Source organism: Phyllostomus hastatus, unplaced genomic scaffold (assembly GCF_019186645.2).
Source record: "Phyllostomus hastatus isolate PE091 unplaced genomic scaffold, TTU_PhHast_1.1 phas_scaffold_129, whole genome shotgun sequence".
Classification (NCBI taxonomy): Eukaryota; Metazoa; Chordata; class Mammalia; order Chiroptera; family Phyllostomidae; genus Phyllostomus; species Phyllostomus hastatus.
In genome coordinates, this window is record NW_025334009.1 from 18,671,010 (window position 1) to 18,694,725 (window position 23,716).

The 23,716-nt window shown below is 35.3% G+C and overlaps 1 protein-coding gene across 12 annotated transcripts in view; it reads left to right on the forward strand.

Annotated features, from left to right (window-relative positions):
* SLC4A7 (solute carrier family 4 member 7) overlaps window positions 1–21,021 on the forward strand; it is a 99,945-nt gene extending 78,924 nt beyond the window's left edge. For 7 of the 12 annotated variants that reach the window (XM_045857344.1, XM_045857338.1, XM_045857333.1 and 4 more), the window contains 6 exons: window positions 2,787–2,855; window positions 4,204–4,377; window positions 10,961–11,092; window positions 11,672–11,769; window positions 14,687–14,794; window positions 16,852–21,021. In XM_045857344.1, coding sequence (XP_045713300.1) covers window positions 2,787–2,855; window positions 4,204–4,377; window positions 10,961–11,092; window positions 11,672–11,769; window positions 14,687–14,794; window positions 16,852–16,933 — 663 coding nt within the window. In that variant the 3' untranslated portion in view covers window positions 16,934–21,021. The remainder of the gene's footprint in view (window positions 1–2,786; window positions 2,856–4,203; window positions 4,378–10,960; window positions 11,093–11,671; window positions 11,770–14,686; window positions 14,795–16,851) is intronic. The other 5 variants (XM_045857342.1, XM_045857336.1, XM_045857345.1 and 2 more) reach the window with 1 other exon arrangement.
* The last annotated feature ends 2,695 nt before the right edge of the window (window positions 21,022–23,716 follow it).

Sequence of the window (23,716 nt, forward strand, 5' to 3'; positions counted from 1 at the left end):
TCAAATTTATACTTGGTTGAATAGAAATAAAATGTTAAGATACCTAAATTAGTTTTATTGCCTAGACTTAGAAAATAATATTTTGGGCCCTGGCTGGAGTAGCTCAGTGGATTGAGCGCGGGCTGTGAACCAAAGCATCGCAGGTTCGATTCCCAGTCAGGGCACATGCCTGGGTTGCAGGCCACGGCCCCTAGCAACCGCACATTGATGCCTCTCTCTCTCTCTCTCTCTCTCTCTCCCCCCTCCCCCCCTTCCCTCTCTAACAATAAATAAATAAAATCTTAAAAAAAAAGAAAGAAAATAATATTACAGTATGGTGTTTAGTGTAGTAGGCATTTAAATACAACATTAGATGTATCCATTAAAAATTTTTTTAGAGGATAGTATTAAAAACTATAGAGTTTTGGAAGGAATTAATCCATGCCTTAGTTAATGATCTAAGAATATGTGTGTGTGTGTGTGTGTGTGTGTGTGTGTGTGTGTGTGTACACAGAGGATTTTATAAGGATAATTACAAAAAGTATTGAAAAATAGATGAAACTGAGTTATTTGACTAAAATGTAAAAATGATATTGCTATTAATTAAATCAATGCATTCTTCCTAGTAAACTAAATGAAACAAAAGTAGTAGCACTCAGTAGGAAAACATAAACAACTAATATTATAAATGAAGCATGTAAGAAATTACACTTTATATTTAACATCTTTTAGTCTCATCTGCTTTTTGCTGTACACATCCTACTGCATTTTGTGATTAAGAAAATTAACAATAACTGTAGCAAACATGGCCGAAGTATCTAATCTGAAACTTTCTGTTTATCCTGGAGGAGCTCAACTGCATTTTTCCCTTGGTGCTTTATTATTTTTGTTGGTAACAACATTACTAAGTAAAGAGTTGTATACCATTTAGAAACTTAGGATACAAGCTTGGAGTATCTGTATGTGTGTGTGTATGTATATTATGAAGTAACTAAACAAATCATAGTCAAATATTAGAATTTCTGGCCTCTTTCCATAGACTTTTAGCAGCTAATTAATTCTCCAAGTATTTGTTGAGTACTTACTGTTCTGTCGGGCTCTAGGGAAACAATAATAAATAGGATGCATTACTGTCTCCTTTTAAGAACTTAGTGGTCTTGTTGGTGAAACGGAGGTAAATGGGCAATTACTGCATCGTGGTGAGTGTGTTGTGAGAAGTGCTTGGGATGGGAGGAAAAATACGCACTCTTAGGAGGATGCTGTCCCCTGTGGACAAAGGTTGCCCTTTAACTTTGTAAAGTTTTAAACTGGTTTTGACAGTAACTGCATATAGGTAGGAAAAATCAGGGAGACCGTCAAGAAAGCTCTGAAATGAAAAGCTAGTCTCTCCCTGTTGTTCTTCACTTTCTGAAAGCAACTATTCAGAGGTAAACGGTTTTTACTTTTTTTGTCTTTTTAAGTTATTTTGGTGGTTACCACAATTACATATACATTCATAATTTTATTTTTCACTGTATTATCTGTAGACTGGAAATCTTTACCAAAAACAGTAATTTCCAAAGTCTAGTCCAAGGACCTCCGGGAGTTCCTGACACCCTGTCAGGGGCCTGCCGTATCCTCCTTTTTCCAGTCGTGTAACTGAATGAGGCTGGATTTCCTTCATGTACTTCAGCCAGGAAAACCCATTGTAGCAGACTGAATGTACATACAGAGAGGAGAGTTTGGTTGTCTCTGTTAAGCCACCTGCTAAAGAGATTTACAGAAAAACAAACAATGCTACCTTTCTCATTTTTTAATATCACTTGATTGTTTTTTGGAAAGTATACTTTTCCATAAAAATGTTAGTTTGTATTGGGTTTTGTATTTTAAAATGATTTAAAAATAACTATTTAAAATTTTCTTTTAATTTCTAATATGGTGACTATCTCTCACATGTGTATATGTATACAGTGTGAATATCAGTATCTTTCATTTTCAGGGGCTTTTTTCATTCTGTTTATTCACTTTTCTTAGCATTCTAAAGTTGCTTTTTGGATAAAAATATTTTCTTGAAATTTCCTAGTTATATTGATTAGGTTTTTAACATTATTTTCTCTTCCCTGGTTACCCTTTTAGGAAGGACATAGTAGATTGTTTGGTAGAGATTCCTCTGTAGCTCTCCCTTGCGGGGGCGGGGGGCGGGGGTGGCGGAGAGGAGAGTGCTGACTGTGGTTTTTGAGTAAATGGATGGGGTCTATTGATAGCTTTCTTGTAGGATTCCTGGGTGTGGACTAGGTAGGCAGTTTGGGGTCCTCCTAATTGCCAAAGTTATAAAAACTTTCTTTTGGGAGTGGGATTCAATTGTTATATTCAGTAAATGATACTGTGTAAAAGTCACAGTAGGGTAGTGATAGTAAGCAATAATGGCTAATGCTGTTTGAGTCATTGATACAGTATTTTATCTATTTGAGTCCTTTAATTTTCATTGCGTTCAGATATAGGAGACTAAAGCACAGAGAAGTAAAGGCTGAGTAAGAAGCTAACTGGGTCTTTAAAACAAACACTCTGATTGTTATGCTCAATTGTTTGACCACTGAACGTGTGGCCCTCCTCCCCTGTAGGAAGGAACCTGTATTTAGAAGATAAACACTTTCCAAGGAGGTTATTACTGACTAACATTTCTTTTATTCATAGAAAAGTTAGATCTCATTACTGAAAGGTCATTTAATTCTGTCTCAAGAGATATTCACTGACCGTGTTTTTGTGTATTTATTACTCTGAAGTTGTCTCAGTAGCATGGGTTCTGACTGTGGTCATTTTACTTACAGTTTATTCCAATGCCTGTTCTCTATGGTGTTTTCCTTTATATGGGAGTTTCTTCATTAAAAGGAATCCAGGTAAGTCTTAGCTATTTAATGGTTTTCTAGAAACACTTAATTTTTTAATGTGCAAAGATTATTTTTATGATGGTAGTGATTTATTCTCAACTCTTATATTTTGAGGGCAGGTTAACTGGTGACTTCAAATCCCCATTTTCTGAGTGATTATTGGCTGCACATTTTTTCCCTGAGAATGAGACCATGAACTGATAAGGTCCCACTTATTTTGAATTAAAGACATTGAAAGGCCCTCTGTCATTAAAAACTGGTGTAGTATGAGGGAAGATCCAAAGGACTGGAATGAGAAAAATTATGTCTCTGACATGCCAGATACCAACTTCAGTGCTTAAAATAAAAAGGTAGATATTAGTTTTCCATAAAAACGGTAGTACCTGGCATTTGTATGGTACAATCCAGTTTACAAAGCTAGTAACAGAATTTTTTTTTCTGTGATCCTCAAACAACACTGGGAGACAGGCAGGAAAGGAAGAAATACTAATTTTGTAAATCAGGAGGCAGAAATTCAGAGACTCGCTGAGAGTTCTTAATTAAGTAAGCAATGGAGCCAAGGCTGGAACCCAGTGATTTCACCACTCAGTTTTGACTTATTTCAAGTACTTCCTGGAAAACAACCTGATGAAATTTATTATGATTTGTATATCAATCCAATCTTAGTGTAATATGTTTAGTTTATAAAGCATGGTTAGTGCCATGTGACTGCCTCCCATAGTGAAAAGCATGTTGTCTAAAGCTGCCAGCTCTTGGCTGATAAGATTTCTCAGAGGCAGCACCTTAATTTTCTCGACACCACTGGTCAAGAAATGATCTCATTAATTCACTTTTACAATAATTTTATGAGGTCGGTGGGGCTGATCTCATTCCCAATTTATAAATGAGAAAATTAAAGTTCCAAAAGACCAAGGAATTTGCTCACAGTTTCCTTTTCAGTGGGTGAAAATTAGTAAGTTGTTACATGAGGTTATTCTCATGGAGTTGGTAATGCTGGCCGGAAAGAAGCTTGTAGGATTGTTACTCTTTGATTGTACGTATTAAAAGCGAGCTGACAGATTAAATGGCTCATGCATTTGAGTATAGAAGTCAAATTTACCTAAATATTTTAATCCCCTAAATTAAAGCATTTCTGAGTAAATTAATTGCATTAGTTCACGTGGTTGCCTTGATTTTTTTTTCCACCTTGGGTCCAGATGTTCTATACTGAAACATTCTCCTATACTATCAGAACACGTCAAGGAAGTTAAAGATTCAATTACAAAATTCTAAGTTTTGAATGTAATTTCTTTTCCTAGGTAGCAGAAATGATATTTTTGTTGAAAGTGTTTTCTCGTTTTTTTCATTCTGCACACAGTTTTTTGACCGTATAAAATTATTTGGCATGCCTGCTAAGCACCAGCCGGATCTGATATACCTCCGTTACGTGCCTCTCTGGAAGGTCCATATTTTCACCGTCATCCAGCTCACTTGTCTGGTTCTTCTGTGGGTAATAAAAGCTTCAGCTGCTGCAGTAGTTTTTCCCATGATGGTAAGTTTTTTTTTTCAGACCTTGACACTAATTAATAACATTTTTGTGTTTTTAATAGTAATTATTAATATTAACAATTGACTTTGAGAAAAGGAATAGCCCATTTTCAGCACCTCTGGTGTTTTGAAATATGAATTTGCCCTTTCTAGCTATTAAACTAGTCGTCTTCAAAAGTACATTTGCTGCTTATTTTCTACATTTTAGTTTTTTAGTCTTTGAGGTATAGAATACCATTTTGTACTTTTAAACAACTTTAGGGTTTGGGATATTTATGGAATAAATACAATAGCCAAGTGTAAAAAGCAAAGTAACCAGAACAGCTTGGTTCTTTAATAGGATATTTTAATGCATCCTTTTCAGAAATTAACAGATCTAGAAGTTAAAAAATACTAAAGATTATAAATGTATTATTAAAGCAATTAATATTATTCATTAAATTATTGAAGAATATTATATTTTGCAAATAGAAAATAGTCATCATTTTGTAAATACCATCTAAGATTGGTTATGTACATGGCCATAAAAAATCTCAGAATTAAAAAGCTATGAAGATTATACAGGTATTATTTCCTTGTCACAAATTAATTATGAATTAATGAAAAGCCACTGAAGTAATCTTAAGTACTTAAAAATTAAATGTTGAAATAATGTCTGAGTGGAAGACTGAGTATAAGACCATTGTGAGGTGTTGAAATGGAGAACTTGTAAACAATTCTGTGGGATGCGGCTAAAGATATGCTCAAAAGAAAACATATTCCCTTCATTGCTTTTATTGTGCAGGATTATTTAAAAATGAAACCTAGTTTTTTATTTGTAAAGATCAGTAATGGGTAAACTCCTCCCAAGCCAAAGTAAAGAAGAAAATGAGAGGGCACAATATACAAGAATAAGAAAGAGGAAAGATATATATATATATAACCACAGCTGTGGAATGGATTGGAGGGATTTTAAGAAATATTACATGAATCTATAGTAATAAATTTGATCATCTGAAGTGGAGATCGACAAACTTTTCTCCAAAAGGTCTGATAGTATTTTAGTGTTTGTAGGCCACAAGAATATTATACAGGCATTTACATAACAAGAAATTTCCACAGATTCTTACTGATGAAATTAAAAAATAATTGTACAATGCCCCTCCCCCCTTTGGGATAGTATTTCACTTAATTGGGGTTCAGAGGTAGTGCTCCTCATCATCGAATCAGTTCTGAGTGCTCGCCTGTACAAGCTGTTGTCGGCACACAGGTCAGACAGGTAGTGGGCTGGTTTTAACCCAGGGCTGTGGTCTGCCTATTCCTGATCCGGAGGAAATGGATTATTTCTGTACTATCCATACATTTCCAGAATTGATCCAGAAAGAAGTATAAAACATCTGGATATGTATAACTCAGTTTCATAAAAGATACTTGAAAAAAGGTTAAAAGATCAGCCCTTGGAGAACCTGGTCCAGATGGGTTAACTACTCAATTTAAAGGGCAGTTAATTCCAATACATTTTGAATTATTCTAGACCAAAGGAAAAGTTGGGAGCTTCTGCACTGTTTTCTAATGAAACACTAGCAACATTTTAATAGTAAAACCTAATAACATTGTATAAAAGCACTATGGTACCTTCTCACTAGTATAAATGTAGAAAATCTTAAAATATAAACATATAAATGAATATAGTGTTTCTATAAGTAATGTATCATGGTTAAATAGACAATTGTACTTCAGCATCAAGAATTATCAACATAATTAGAGATAAAATGGTTTTTAAAAATAAAGATCCTTCATTGCAAATAAAATTCATAAATGAGGTTTTAATTGAATTTATTGGTGACATCAGTTAGTACAAACATACAGGTTTCAAGTGTGCAACTCTATAACACGCTGTCTGCATACCACATCACGTGCTCACCACCCAAAGTCAGGTCGCTTTTCACCAACATCTGTCCCCCCATTTCCCTCTTCTACCCCCAAGCCCCCTTTCTCTCTGGTAATCACCATACTGTTGTCCATATCTTTGTGGTTTTTTTCTTTAAGAAGAAGAAAAAACACCATGTACATATTGTAAATATGTTTTAATACAGGGTAACCCACTATTACTGTTGTTTTTGTATATTGAAGTTTCTGTGACATAAGATAATATATTTGTTATAAAAGGAGATAACATTGTTTGTCAATAATGTGATTATGTGTCTATCAGTTCAAATGACTCAAACAAAAAGACTAAAAGCCCTAATAGAATTATTAAGAATTTTGTTAGGATGGCTAGATATTAGAACACATAATTAGTATATAAGCTATATCTTAATAATAATGCTAAAGATGGAAATGGAAAAAAATTATATTCACACTAGTGACCAAAGAGTATAAAATATTTAAGACCAAATTAAAAGGAAAGACCTGTGTATACAAAAACACATTATAATAACTTATATTAGTGTCTTGGGCCTGCTGTAACAAGGTGCCACAAACTCATTGGCTTAAAGCAACAGAAACTCATGTCTCCCAGCTCTGGAGGTGAGAGGTCAGGAATCGAGGTGTGGACATGCTCCTTCTGAAATGCGTGAGGGGCCTCCTTCTTTGTCTGGCCCTGGCTTATGGGGGTTTGTTGACAGATTTTGGTATTCCTTAGCCAGCAACTGCATACTTCTGTCTGCGTTCGTCATCTCGTGGTGCTCTCCCTGTGTGCCCCTGTGTCTTCACACGACCGTTTTATGAGGACACCAGACATATTTCACACCAGAGGAACACTACCTCAAAATAAAGCAATATTCTGAGTAACTAACGGGCTAGGGCTTAACTGTGTCTTTTCTGGGGGACACGATTCGGTCCATAACAATATGGAAGGACATAAAATTAAGATCTGAACTAATACAAAGATATACCATGTTTTTTGTTTTGCAGACTTAGTATTATAAAAGTGTCACTTCCAAATATGAAATCTACTCGAGTTTTTCTGCATGTGTGTTGTGTGTGTGTTGGGGGGGGTGGGTTTGGTGTCAGTGTGAACTACATCATTTTAAAGCTTATAGAGAAAAATAAATGCCAGAAACACAACATGGGTGGTAGAAATGTGCTGTATCTTGTTTGTGTGTGGGTTATGAGAGTATACACGTTTGTCAAAAGCATCACACTGTACACATGCTATTTTTCTATTTTACTGCATGTAAATTGTATGTTAATTTAAAAATAGTTATAAATACCAGAGAATAACAAAACAAAATAATTATAATTAAGAATTCCTGGCTTACTCTGGGGGTGAGTGAGGGACTTGATTATTTCTATGTTGGTACCATACTATTTTTATAACTAAATATATATATTTTTTGAAGATGTTATTTATTTATTTTTTAGAGAGGGAAGGGAGGGAGAAAGAGAGAGCGAGAAACATCAATGTGCAGTTGCTGGGGATCATGGCCTGCAACCCAGGCATGTACCCTGACGGGGAATCGAACCTGCGACACTTTGGTTCGCAGCCTGCACTCAATCCACTGAGCTACGCCAGCCAGGGCTAAATATTTTTAAATTGCTGTTAAATCACAATATGGAATTGACATAGAAATAGACTAATAGACATCTGAACTTAAGATTTAATGAGTTCAGAAGTTTATCAGAATATATGAGAATTTGTCACTTGAATACCATGCCATAAATAATTTCAGTAAAGGTGGTGATTCATTTATGTGGGAAAATTTGACTGTATACTTGGAGCTAAATAAGGTTGCTTTCCCTATGTGATACTATATTCAGAAAGAATGAATTCAGGATTTAAATGTTAAATTGTAGTAGAACATTTTGAAGACTATTCATTATAACCCAATAATTGAGGGCAGCTTTTTAAAAATATATTTTAATTGATTATGCTATTACAGTTGTCTCAACATTTCCCCCTTTGCCTCCTCCATCCAGTACCCTCCATTCCCCCTGGCAGTTGCCTTCTCCCCGCTTAGTTCATGTCCATGGGTCATGCGTATAAGTTGTTTGGCTACTCCATTTCCTATACTGTTCTTAACACCCCCCTGACTATTCTGTACTTGTTAATCCCTGCATCTTTTCCCCCATTCTCTGTCTCCCTCCCAGCTGGTAACAGTCCCGATGATCTCCATACCTGTGATTCTGTTTCTGTTCTGCTTGTTTGCTCAGTTTGTTTATCGGATTTAATTGTTGACAGTTGTGAATTTATTGCCATTTTAACATTCGTAATTTTGATCTTCATCTTTTTAAGTCCCTTTAACATTTCATATAATAATGGCTTGGTGATAATGAACTGCTTCAGCTTCACCTTGTTTGGGAAGCACTTGATCTGCTCTTCCATTCTATGATAGCTTTTCTGGATAGAGTAATCTAGGTTGTAGGTTCTTGCCTTTTACTACTTTGAACACTTCTTGCCAGTCCCGTCTAGGCTATGAGTTTCTTTTGAGAAATCAGCTGACTGTCTTATGGGAACTCCTTTGTAGGTAACTCTCTGCTTTTTCTCTTGCTGCTTTTGAGATTCTCTCTTTATCTTTAACCTTTGGCATTTTAATTATAAGTCTTGGTGCGGGCCTCTTTGCATCCATCTTGTTTGGGATTCTCTGTGCTTCCTGGACTTGTTGTATGTCTATTTCTTCCACCAAATTAGGGAAGTTTTCTTTCATTAATTTTTCAAATAAGTTTTCAGTTTATTGCTCTTTCTCTTCCTTCCAAATAATTCAAATGTTGGTACGTTTGAAGTTGTCCCAGAGGCTGCTTACCCTGTCCTCATTTTTTAAAAAACTTTTTTTCTTATTGCTGTTTTGATGGAATTTTTTTCATCTTTGTGTTCCAAAACATTGATTTGATTCTCTTCTTCATCCACTCCACTGTTGTTTCCCTGTAAATTTTTCTTTATTTCACTTAGTGTAACCTTCATTTCTGCCTAAGTCTTTTGTATGCTGTTGAAGTACCCAGTGAATTCCCTGAACATCCTAATAACCAGTGTTTTGAACTCTGCATCTGGTAAATTGCTTATCTCCATTTTGTTTAGTTTCTTTTTTTGAGTTTTGTCCTGTTCTTTCATTTGGGCCGTATTTCTTTGTCTCCTCATTTGGACAGCCTCCCTGTGTTGGTTTCTATGTATTAGGTAGAGCAGCTTTGACTTCCCATCTCAGTAGCGTGGCCTACGTAGAAAAGCTCACTGGTGAGTTGGATAGGGCAGAGCCTTAGGTAGTCATCAGGGCGGGGAAGACCATGTGAATCAGGTTGATGGAGTCTCTGATCAGGTGTCTCCACTTTGTGACTGTGTGTGGGGGAGGGCTCAGGAAAGGAACAATGGCCACTGCCTGGCCTCTGGAGTTTTGTCCAGGAGGGAGCTGTCCCCTGACACTCTCCCTGAGGCCAGACACTTCATTTCTCCACATATGCCACTGGTATCCTCCAAGCTGCTGCCTTGGTGCTGGAGCCCAGGGGGAGTGAATTTTAAATCCCGAGTCCATTGCAGACCTTTTAAGAGGAGACACCTGAGAATCCCCCAGTTTCTTCTGCAACCTGAACCCCCACTGGTTTTTATATTCAAACGTTATGGGGATTTACCGTCTTGGCACTGGAACCCCTGGGCTGGGGGATCTGGTGTGCTATGGCTCACTCACTCCTGAGATAACCCTCCTGATTTTTATCCACCACACCTGGGTGTGGGACCGCTCATTCCGCATCTCCGCCCCTCTTACCCATTTGAGTGAATGTGACTTCTTCTGTGGTTGTCTGACTTTCATACGGCTCGATTTTCTGACAGTTTTGAGTGGTAATTGTTTTGTATTTTAGTTGTAATTTTTGGTGTGATTGTGTGAGGAGGGCAGCTGTGTTTTCCTATGCCTCCATCTTGACAGGAAGTTCTGAGGGTAACTTTTCAAAGAAGATAGGGAAACCCAACTGTAAAAGAAAGAGATATATTTGACCACATAATAATTAAACATTTATATGTCTGTGGTAAAATCAGATTGTGAAACTAGGAGAAAATATTTGTAACATACAAGGCAGAGACTGTGTTTCTATCCATACTACACAGAACTCTTATGCATTCATGGACAAGTTATAAAAACCAATTGCAAAACAGGCAAAGGATAGGAAATAGAAAAAAAGGACATCCAGATTGCCAGTGAACATTTGAGAACATCTTTAACCTTAGTAACAGTAAAAGAAAAGAAGATTTAAGTAAAAACATACCTTTTCCACAAATATATATGATTTGAATCTAATGCTGGAAAATGGACTCTAATGCATTGCTCTAAAGGTTTTTTGTTATTATCTGTATTTATATAATGCACATAATGCAAAGTCATAATAAAAGTTAACCTTTTCTTACTGTGAAGACACCATGCTTAAACTGCTTTGTAAGTTTATGCAGAGTACAAATGATTTATGTAAGAAAGGTTAAAGATGCCTTCTTTTCTTTGAGCAGAAAGTTCTGTTCAGTTCTGAGGTGACTCAGTTCTTTGAAATAAGATGGTGCATGAAATCATATTAAAATAAAATATATAAAGTACTTATTTATGGTTAATAGATACTTTTCTGTCTATAGGTGATAACAATGTATATGTTTTTAGATGTTACTTAATATTCTCTGTCTCTCACTTTTTAAGGTTCTTGCATTAGTGTTTATACGGAAACTGATGGATCTGTGTTTCACAAAGAGAGAACTTAGTTGGCTTGATGATCTTATGCCAGAAAGTAAGAAAAAGAAAGAAGATGACAAAAAGAAAAAAGAGAAAGAGGTAACAACACAAGAATTTTAAATTTACACCAATCACTTGGTTAATATTTTATACCAAGAAGCAGGCAATATTACAGTCACTTTATGGGAATTAACTCCTTTAATACCTCCTGAGAACCTTACTGTTATAAAGTATAGTTTACAAGGAAGGACACTGAGGCAGAGAGAAGTTAGTAGGGCCCTTGTCTCAGATATGGTTTTTACCCATTTTACCAGCTTGCTTCATCCATACTTTTGAAACAAAAATATTTTTTTAAAAAACTACATATCATGTATATATTTAATTTCTGCTCAGGGCAATTTAGCAATAAGAAAATATAAGTAATACAGAGTGAATTCTACATCATACTCTAAATCTAACTTAACCTTATATACAGAGTTATATTTTAGGATACACTTTAGTTTTAACAGCATTTTAATAATCTGTCATACATAATGACAAAATGACTTTTAAGTAAACATCTTTTGACAAAATAAAACTTTAGTCTTTATCTGTTAACTTGTAACACGGAAGTTGATTTGAAATGTTCTGGGGAAAGTGATCTGTGTGTGTGTGTGTGTGTGTGTGTGTCCTCCAAAGGAAGCCGAACGAATGCTTCGAGCTGATGACGAAACTGTGCACCTTCCATTTGAAGGGGGGAGTCTCTTGCAAATTCCGGTGAAGGCCCTAAAATATAGGTGAGTTACAACTTTATCCTCTAAGATGTGTTTTACATACATGTCAGCTGCATGAATAAGCTATGTGATGCTTAAAGGGCAACAAAACCTGCGTCTGGCATAGCAGCCAAAGGAGGGCATTGGGCACTTCGACACCTTCCGCTCGCAGGTTTTAGGCAGGGGTGAAGAAGAAGCTGCACTTGAACCAGAGCCTTAAATTTCAGAGCCAAGCAGACAATATTTACTTGTTTTTTCATCACTCTTTCCATTTCAGTGAAGTTTAAGGTCAATGCACAAGTCTCTGAATATTCCCATCCTCTCAGCAGCGCAGCTGGGCTGAGCAGCAAACATCTGCAATCCATTTTCTAACAACCTTCCAATGTGCAACTCTGTTCAGAGGCTCAGGAATGCTCCTAGTTTCCGAAGGTGTGATCTGACCATTGTCAGTGAAGGCTCATATTATGGAAAAATAATTGTTTCTTTTAGCACTTGTCCTGTATGCTTTTGGTGGTTTATTTTTAAATTTAAGTACTAAAGGTAGAGGTTGGGAAATGTGAATTTTTTTTGCAGTTTGAAAAGATTAAAACCCTACAGTATTTATGCACACTTCCATTTCTGATTAGCTATTTATAACAGAGAAATTAGTATATAGGTTTCTTCCCTGACCAGTTAATGAAAAGTGTTTGTTGGTATCTAATTAATTTGCTTCAGCCTTTCTTTACTTTTAACAAGTCTTGATAGTTTTTACAGAGGTCACATTTGTATTTGTACATGTTGATGAGTTTTGATAAATGAGTTTATTAAGTAATTTTTCTTTGTGAATTTTACTATTGATTCTTAAAGTTGGTATTGCTCCATGCCACCTTTCAACATGTTCCCTCAAATCTTTATGCGCTTTACATGCCACATATACATCTTAATGATCCAGCAGCAGTGTTTACTAGATTCTGTGAAGGTTTGTTAAATGAATTAATATATTGACTTTGTTGGTTGTATCGTACTTCTAAAAAGAATTAGGGAACTGTCATGATGGTTATTAGCGACACTGACAACTTTGTGGGGATTATTTACCACTTAATTTCCATTGGTCCTGCACTAGCACTTTCTCAGTGTGATTAGACATGCTGAATCTGGTGGAGTTTGTAGTTAACACAGATACTTAACAAAGAGAATGGTTGCGTATTTGCTTTTATTTTTTAAGTGATGACATGAACCATGATTAACGCTGCTTAGCTTAAAATTTGAACATCAAGAATTCCAGGAATTGGCTGGCCTATTTATCTGCCAGAATTTTAAATATTAACTAGCTTTGGATTACTTGCCATGGGCATCAATGAGATAATATATGACAGCATTTAGAAACTGTAAGGCCCAATAAAATGTGAAAATAATTTCTTTAATGCAAGAACAACTTTTTCCCATCTAGTTTTGGGGGAGAACAAAATGAATACTTTATTCAGGAAAATCTTATTGTCTACTAGTGGGAAAGTTATTACTTAAAGGAGGACATTTAATTTTTTTTCTTTTTGAGGTTTATTTATTTATTTTTAGAGAGAGGAGAAGGGAGGGAGAAAGAGAGGAAGAGAAACATCGATGTGTGAGAGAAACATCAATCAGTTGCCTCTCACACACCACTAACCAGGGACCCGGCCCGCAACCCAGGCATGTGCCCTGACCGGGAATCGAACTGGCAACCCTTTGGTTCACAGCCTGCGCTCAATCCACTGAGCTACACTAGCCAGGGCTAAAGGAGGACATGTACAAGCTAAAAAGTGATTCAAAATTTTTTCTCTTCAGTCATTTGAAGTTGGCAAGCAAGCAAAGAAACATTTACTCAGATTAGGCAGTTTCAAGTTGTATGGTTGTGCTGCCATGAATTTGGGCATTCAGATTTTGTGCACTTTTAAAAAATTGACCTATGAAGCAGCCATTCCTAGAGACTCTACAATAATCGTGTCACACTTTTTTAGTCTTAAATTTTAAATGATACTTGGATTTAAAGAATGCAACGAAGCTAGCACCTTCTAAATGACTGTTTGGTCATTCATAACCTAGCTGCGGTCACATTGGTAACATCTAACCTGACATTTCTAGTTTTTGTGTTTTTTTTTTGCATGAAATGTTTTTCTTTGGCGAAGAAAGAGAGCTTGAAAATGTTTCCAGTAACTGCATAGTGCTTTCGTATTGCTCATGACTGACAGCCTTGAGCCCATAGTGGTTTCTGTATATCAATCATCATTGTTGGGTTTGGGGTCTTGAAGTAATGTTTGCAGTATTTCATAGAGACACAGAGACATTTGTTCCTTATAGTGAAAAGAGACAGTATTTCATTCTTTTGATTAATTTGATTTAAAACTTTGATGCCAAAAATGTGAATGCCAGCAAAAATCAGTATTTATACACCTGTTTTTGTGTTAACTATTGAAATATTTCAGAGTTCTGTTTTCAGTTTTAAAGGGTCACCTTTCATATAATTCTTTTTAATGTTTTTAAGAGCTTTAAAAAGCAAGTATTTTTTAACCAAAATCTTAATTTTTCTTCTCTACTTTGGATAGTTATTTAATGAGATCAAAGTTCATGCCAATTATAAAAGTTTTCTAATTGACTTAGCAGCATTATTTTCAGAAGCACGTTAATATAGTCTTTTATGTTATTTCAATAGTATACTTAGAGCCAAGGTGATCATCTTTGGGTATCATTACCAATTTAATTAATCTTACTCCTAGTTTTGGTTATAAAGAGAGATGCATTTCCTCACAAGACCTTGTAACAGAACTCCAATATTCTGGTATCTTGCTAGTCCTTGGTTTATGTGCATAGCAAAGAGTTTTCTCACTTTTAAGTTGATGAAAGCAAGTATTACATAGGTAATAAGAATGACGTGATTAATGCTTTTGCAAGTACTGAACACTAACCAAAAAGTGTGTTTGTTCTTCAGTGTTGATCCCTCAGTGGTTAACATATCAGATGAAATGGCCAAAACTGCCCAGTGGAAGGCACTTTCCATGAACACTGAGAATGCCCGAGTAACCAGACCTAACACGAGGTAGCCAATTTTCGATGTACTTCTGGATAGCTGTTCAGTAAAATCAGTACATGTAACCTACTTTACATAATTTATATTCTCCTTGCTTAAAACCAACTTTTCCTCCTTTTCCTTCCCTTTTTCTTTCATTTGCTTATCAATTATTTTTCTGGATACTGGAATTAGATAGATACTGATGGTTTTATATTTTAAAATATGTTGTTTTCTATTTCAAAAAATGTGAGCTATTTTTCAATAAAGATGAATATATACCTATGGAAGTCTGGAATAGAAAGACAGATCAGGAACCATATAAAGAAAGATAATTACTAGGGATTAAGTACATTCTGTAACTGGACTCCCTACCTCAGTTCTGCCCTCTGGGGGTCCAGGAAAAACATGGTTGTTTTGTTTTGTTTTGTTTTGTTTTGTTTTAGCTTATAATTTCTTTAGTTGAGGTATTTTTATTGAAGATATTTGGAAGAAATTTAATCCGTGGATATAAAGGTCATTCGGTTTCATGATGGTCCCATATATCACCTTTTTCATAACCCCTTTCTTCTGTTTTTTGTTTTGTGACCCTTTTTTTATGTCATGGCCTGAACCTCGGGGATTCCAGTGTGCTAATTATTAGCACTTTCATCCCTCAGGTCTCTGGAGAAATGAGGTAGAATCTTGTTGGGTACTCAGTCATTTCTTTTTAACAAATATTTATTTCATGTATACTTTGTTCCTGAAACTATGTTGAGGGTCAGTATACTCTGCTTGGGCATCAGATGCAAACTTTTCCAGGCAGGCAGTCACATAGCTGTTTCTGTTGACTTACTGTCTTTCTGGCCACCGTCTTTCCATGATAATTGATTAGGTTTTTCTTCATTCTTTCCCTCCCTCCTTTTCGAAACTCGCTCCTACTTAATCTCTATCATTTTTTAAATAACTATCATTTCTTGAGTTCTAATTTCTAACCTGTTTCCTTTATTCACTTCTGTCTTAGATCTAAAAGTTTTTAAGGTTATGTCTTTGTCATTTTGGGTTATTTCATGCAGCCAGAATTTCACTAAGTACTCTTACTCTTAATTTTGTCCTTCATTAGCACTCCTGGTCCAGATGGTTGGGATAGCTATGATATACATCTTACAATAATATTACAGTATTCTTATACTTCTGTGTCTCATTTCAGTTGTCTATCTATTCAAAATCACATGGGAAGAAGGAGAATGTTTGGGTTATGTTTTTTTTTAAAAGATTTTATTTATTTATTTTTAGAGAGGGAAGGGAGGGAGAAAGAGAGAGAGAGAGAGAGAGAGAAACATCAATGTGCGGTTGCTGGGGGTTATGGCCTGCAACCCAGGCATCTGCCCTGACTGGGAATCGAACCTGCGACACTTTGGTTCTCAGCCCGAGCTCAATCCACTGAGCTACGCCAGCCAGGGCTTGGGTTATGTTGTTTAACAGAAAAATGTCTTCAGTTTTGTTTGCAGAAGGCAGCAGAACACAGTGTGCTTGTGTACTTCAGAAGCACTTTCAAAGCTCAGATATTCATGTGCTACATTCAGTCAGTCAGTTAGGGCCATAGGCATGGAGTGACTGCATTTGATACTAACTTCAAAAATAGAGAATCTGTGTTCTTACATTTGTGAACCAAATTTGGGGAAAGTTGATAATTTGTTATATTTTTAAGAAATTTATTTGATGCTTACCTGTATTAGTAAAGATTAATTTTTAATGGATTTGTCAGTAAAATGAGAGTCCAGGGCTATAACTATTCTTATATTAAGTAAAACTAATAAATCAAACATAATCATATACTAACCAGTTGGAGAAAATTTCTCAGTTGTAAGAAAAACATGAACTTCAGTGAGAAAAATCTACTATAAAACTAAGAATTTTAGTATTTGCCTTTCCAATTAAGTTTACTGATAAGAAAAGAAAGCAGTAAAACGATAATAGCAGGACATTTATACTATTATTAATAGTCATCTGAAGGGCTTATTACGAATACTTATTTTTGGCCATGTTTAGCCAATTTAATATGTTCATTTCGAAAATCACTTATTCTCATTCTTTGTTTTTAATAGCCCTGAAAAACCTGTGAGTGTGAAAATAAATATTGAAGATGAAGAAACGAAGAAATATATGGATGCTGAAACTTCGCTATAGAATTGAACCAAGAGGAATTATATATATATACACACCACACAGATACATATATATAATGTGTGTATTTCATGTCACTATGTATAACAATATTGTATGTCATGCTATTTATGCATGACCACAGGGTTTTTAAAGTAGTGTCTAAAGTTTGTTGGGAGCATCATGGAGAATGTGTATAAAATAGAATGGTCTTTTAGGAGTGAGGTACATGGTTCTTATTTTTCAAATATTTATTCTGTTGAAAAATTTTTCCTTTTCTGCAATAGGAAGATGTGGGGAAATGTATTCAGTGTAGTTTAAATCTATTTGTTTATCAGTGACAATTCATAACAACCTTAAGTGATACTTTGTCCATATATGATTTTAACTTGAGTTACTAAAGTTTTTCACATATTATTTTACTTCTGTTAGAGCTTTTTGGGAAGAACAGGGAGTCTTGATGCCAATGCTGTGGAACAGATAGTAACATGTGGCTTCTGTGTGTGTGTGTGTGTGTGTGTGTGTGTGTGTGTGCGCGTTTCATTTATGTAGATGTCCATCGTGTTTCACAAGCTATAGGAACTTTTTCGTTATAGAGCTACAACAACGGAATCTTTTTAGTTAGGAACTATAGTTTTGACCTATTTGCTTTAGAAATTTATTTTAAATCTTAAGACCTCCACATTTTAGTTTCCATTCAGATGGACAAGTAGAACTGCAGATGATATATAATGTAACCCCCCACACCAGTCATAATTTTAGGAGCTACACAGTGCCATTACAGTAAATTTTGTTGCCTTTGCAGAAATTTTTTTCTGAATTCTACACTTCATTAGAGCCCAAAATGCTAACTCTGTTCTCTGCCTTTGCTGTTCTTTTACTTAAAATATAGTTTAGTTTGTATCAGGTTTAAGGTTTTGATTATTTTTCTATTATAAATAGTACAATTAATCAGGAGTCAGAATTCTCTTAAATGGGTGTATGATCAGTATTACTTTATTCTAGTAGGAATTACCTTTCATTTTCTGTTTATGTTCTTTCTGTTGTATAGATAATATTTAATAGATTGTTATCTGTGATTTGATTTTAAAATATTTTATTTATTTTAATTGATATGATGCTTAAGTGTTATAGGAACATTTGAAAAGGTAACAGATATAGAGTAAGTTAATGTAAATAGTTGGTGCTCATTTGCATTTACAGTTGATTATCTGAAACAGTTGACAGATTTTCCATCTTTATATAAAGCACTGCCATATTTGTATTTTAAAAGGAATTGAGACATTTTATGTATAGCTCAGATTGATGGCTTTCTATTGTGTGTATTTGTTATTTAGTTTTTGCTTTTCTGAGCTGTCTTCTAGCCAGCAGATCTTTTTAGTCATCTTTTATATACTCTTAGCTCCGCGTTAAATAAATAGATGTTCCTGTTAAGCCTGTAGGACTGGATGAATGGGGTTGTGAAACTAAGTTGGCAAGAGGCTAGTTTACCGACAAAGACCTGAGTGTTGAGAAGCCACCAGGATATTGAAAATAGTGACATGAATATTAGGATGAAGATATTAATGAAATTACAGGGCTGCCTTTAATCATTTGTAATTTAAGTATAGAAGTATGAAGAATGATCTTGTAGAGGAGCGTGAGAAATGCCAAACGCTGATATTGTAGCAATTCTGAATGTTTTTAATTCATTCTAAAATACTTAAGAATTAATGTAATTTCCCCAGCTGAGACCATATTATCAGATTCTAATTTAAGTAACGGATTTAACTTATATCTCAGATGGGAGGTTGCAAATGTGGCCACTTTTAGGGAGAAAAGGTAGCTGGTATCATTTGGTACTGCCTAAAAAAGAGACTCTATTGACAATTGATAATAGAGTATTTATTACCCACGGTGCTTGTTATTGTTTTTGAGCTTCCATTGAAGCGATTCCTTTTTATTCATAGCAGCATAATCATTTCCAAAGACCCCAGTATTTGCTGCTATGTTTTGTAAACTCCCCTGATGTACCTGAACAGGAGGATTTCCTCACATAATTTCCTTGTGTCTGGACATCACAGGGTTATTAACAAATTTGCTTATTTTATAGAAAGTGATTTTAAAATTTAAACCGAAAACTACCTGGGATCATAGTGTTTCTGTGATTTTATTTAATTATGTATAGTGATTGTCCAGTGCCAGAAAAACCACAACTTGCAAAATACTTTGCACTCAAAATGTTTGTAGTATATTTCTAATTTGTTTAATGGTTTCTGTTTCCTTTTGACTACTTGACTTACAAAATGATTTGATATGACTACTCCATTGAAGAGCGAAGGTAACTCATGTTTAAGTAATTAACTGCTTGTTTTATATGGTTATGCTGTTGTTCCACTGTTTTTGAAAAATAACAATCATGGATAGCATTGACTGCAAGACAGTGAAAAATGTAATTTACTACATATATTGATTCTTAAATGTTGCCTTAAATACTCGTGGGTGGAAATGAGCAGTAGTAATTGCTGTGTACTGATTTACCTCAAGGTGCAAAATAATTAAACCTGTACATATTCCATTTACAAAATAAATTCATATAAACAGCCCTGCACTTTCTTAGATGCCTTGGTTTCCAGGATGGAGCTTAGTGCTACTGAATACCCTGGCCCCAGAGCCATCTCAGGATATTCTTCTCTCCACCCTATTTTATTTATTTATAGATGTCTGTTTACAAAGACTACAATGAATACTGATGTAGACCATCTGAAATTTACTTTTCTTTGGAATGCTATTTCACTCTAAAATAGCAGCTTTTGAGAAAACAATGAACTAACTTCCTTATGATAAAAGGATGATTCTGTACATTCTCTAATAATATTGGATATGCCGAAGTGAAGCGCACAGCCATTCTAATGGGTGTGTGCGTAAATGATTTATCAAATCATAAATCTCCTAAGTTGTGTAAAAGAGCTGTGGCGTATCAATGTTCACATTTGCCAAGTCTCCTGTAACACATGTGGGACAGCTTTGTTTATGTCCTAATGCATGTATTATAGAGATTTCTTTACCACTTAACTTTTGTTTTTTCATCCAAAAACATTTCTTTTTCTTTCACATACTTAAAATTTATGTATGTATATAATAGCTTTCTAACTTTTTCCTTTTACAAGGACAGGCTCAAAATTCTGTAAAAAAAATGGTTTCTGAAACTGAGGTATGATACCAGAGCTTACTGTATTTTTAAGGATTATGTCATGTACATCGGTTCTGTAAATGTGCTCAAGAGCTTTACCTGTGAATCCTGTTTCAAGTGCTCAGATTTCAGATGTACAAGCCATTGCTTAGAACATTGTAATTCAAACATGTTTAATTTAATGTGTTAAAGTTATTTATGTAGATCACACCATTGTTATTGTGTGCAGTACAAGTATGTGAAATGTCTTTTGGTTTAGTCCGACAATTATTTATTTTTTAGAAAGTAAATTTAAAGACTTTAAGGACATTCAAAATTTAAAATAGTTCAGAATTAAAAATTTGGCAGTTTAAAGTTTTTTTTTAACTTTTCAAAAGGTAATGTATCAGTAATAGGAAAACATATACTTGGAATCATCTAAAGATCATTTTAAACGTTTAATTTAATCAGCACATAGTGACTTCTACAGTTGACTTAGAGTAATTGTTAAACCCCAGTTGTTTTTAAATCAGATTTCTGTGCATTGATTGATTTTTGTGTTGTGGCTTTTCTTTTGTTGCTTTAATAATAAAAGGTTTCTGTTTTCTATATAGGGGGTTATCTTCCAATGTTTACTATGTTTAAATAAATAGAAATTGAATTTTATTGTTCATTTATATAATATTTGATAGCTTGGTATAATTTCACAGTACAATTCTAATTTTTATGACTTTTATAATTATAATGATAATATTTTCTTTTGTAATAAAATCCAAAGTAAATTAAACATTTAAAATGTACAACTGATATTTTTCATTTATATGAAGTACAAGTCTCTACCGCGTCTATAATGTGAACGATCCTGCCTTTTAAATTTGTTTTATAATTGTTAGAAGAAAACTATTTTTTGGAGATGTTACTGAAGTTGAAAGAGCAATAAAAGTCTACTGAATTAGTCGCTGGGGAGCCTTTCCTTTGTGCTTTGATCATTGGAAGAGCTGCTTATCTTTCTCACGAGAAGGGGCAGGGGATGGAGGAATAGAAGTGATTTCCATGTCCTGCTTCCTGATACTCACATGCTTCAATAAGCAGGAGAGAGAAAAGAACGGAGGAGATGAAGAAACAGAGTAGCGTGTATTCACGACTTTTCAATAATTATGAGATATTGAAATTAAAGTCCTGTCAGATGGGCTGGACTGTTATTTTCCCTGTTTTAAGACACATCTGTGTAAAGTGGAATTTGCAGAGTGATGCGTAATGAGCACACATCACTTTGCATGATGTGTGATAACCATGTTCATGCAGAACTCTCACATCTCAAGACTTGTTTTCTATGATTTGTTTTTTAATGGCTAGTTTTATCATGAAATATTTTAAAGAATAGCAAGTGACAGGTCTCTGTTTGTTTTCCGTTTGACATGTACCTAATGCCCCCACCCCTGTTTTCTGCAGTGAAAGCTGATGCTCTGCTATGAATCTGGTAACTTTCAGGTTACTGGTGGGGAAAGGGACTTGGGGTTTTGGAAATTTCATTTGAAAACTTTAGTTACACTTATTTTATAAAAAAATAGTTTTGTTAATATTTCCATCTACAGAATTTTGAGATTTTTTTTTTAGCGGGGGAAAGAGGAAATAGTTTCTTATTCATTTTTGTTGGATCTTGTGCATTAAGACATGTTTGATCTCTTGAGTATCAGTTCTGTGGTTGATTTTTACATTTCTACCTCTCTCCTTTAAATGAAAACATTCCTGTTACTTGGAAAATTTTCCTTTGTCTCTGCTATTTATTCAAAGTTCAATTTAAGCTCTGCTTTTTCCTCAAATTGTACTCAGTCTTCTGCTGTTAGTCTATAAAAGATCATTCTTGTTCCTCACTGAAAGTATGTTTAAATACCCCCCTTTTTGTCCTAGACCAGTGGTTTAGGGGCATTTTAGAAATTTTGGGAAGTATTTTTGTCCTCTTCTTGAGTTGATCCTGAATATCTGTTTTAATATCTATTCAGGTTACTTATATTTGTTCTTTATATTATAGTTATGCTGTTTTACTAGTGAATTATGTAATTCACATTATCTGTGAATTCATTTCAGAATAGTATAAAGAGTATTAGAAAACATAATAAGGGGACAGTGGGCCTTACGGGTTTGTGCCCTACAGTATAGGCCACAGGCAGGACCACTCTGAGGCCGTGTACTCCCTCACATTACAGAGCCCACTGTGAACCCGCACCCCGTGGGGACAGTTGTGCACCGCTCCTCCGGAAGCCACGCCTCTTAATCTCCTATGCAACTCTGTTATATTCGGGGAAGGCAAAATATTCATTTAATTTAATTTATTTATTTTTGAGGAGGAGAAAGGTGAGAAGCACATTCATGATTCTGATGAAGAGAACAGTGGAGTCCTTTTGTCTCATTTAGTATTTTAAGTGTGTGCAGAAAAACTGTTTCTACTCAGCATCAGGCTGCCTGCCCCTGTGAGCTTTTTTGTTTTTTGATTGGTAATATTCATCCCACTGGTTTTATGATTCCAAAGTTTTAATTGTCATTCATTCTGCTGCATTTACCTGACTTTGGCTTTTGTCTCACCTTTCTATATTTCCAAAATGGGACCTTACTATGTTAGTTTTAAAGTATATTTTTGATGACCAAAACCCACAATGCTGTCCCACTGAACCTACTTTTTATTACTCAAAGCAGAGAAACATCAGGGAAGGGTACACTGCATTCATTTTAAATCAAGTTTTGGGAGATACAATCCCCACACTAATTGACACACTGGTGGGCATTTTGAGCAATGACATTAAGAGGTGATTGACTAGGTCCTACACATGAAGTTGTCAGGAGACATTGTCATGGTGGATTGCCCGGTAGATTCAAACAAGGGTCTACCCTGCCGCCATCACTTTGCCATGTTGGGCAACCTAGAACATTTCTTGTGTCTTTATGTACAACTCTAAACTGGAATGAAAAAAAATCAGTGACCACCAGGTGATGTGAATGAAGTGAGCACAGGGAAAGAGTTAGGAATACTGCCTGGCACAAAATGAACCCACAATATATTTCCTTTTTTTCCTCAAAGCTCCATGATGTTAAGTATCTTCTTAAAGCTTTATCTAATGCAATTAAAGATTTTCAAAAAGACCAGAGGGGAGGGAATTCCAGGGGAAAAGGAGAAGGGTTTGCAGGAACAAGGATAAAGGACACATGGACAAAAACAAGGGGTGGGGGAACGACTGGAGGGAGGTGGGGGGGGGGCCGGGATGGGAGTAAAAGGCAGAAAACTACTTGAACAACAATTAAAAAAATTTAAGAATTTTCAGACTTTCACAGGTGAAGACACTTGCCCAAAGCCACAAAACTAGTAATCCTTGTACAGTCCAGATACCTTGAGTATCAAGTCACTCTTTTCCACAACGCTTTCATGATTGAAGCATGCAGAGAAGCTGAGTCACTGTTTTCATGGTATATGGAAGCTACTAGCATGTAGCATTGATCCTTTTCAAATTAAATCTTAGCTTTGGGAGAGAACTGATGTTTTAAAAAAAGATTTTAGAAAGGGGGTGGGGAGAAGAGGGAGAGAAACACTGATGGGTTTGGTTGCCTCTCGCCCCCAACCAGGGACCTGACCCCCAACTCACGGATGTGCCTGTTGCCTAGAC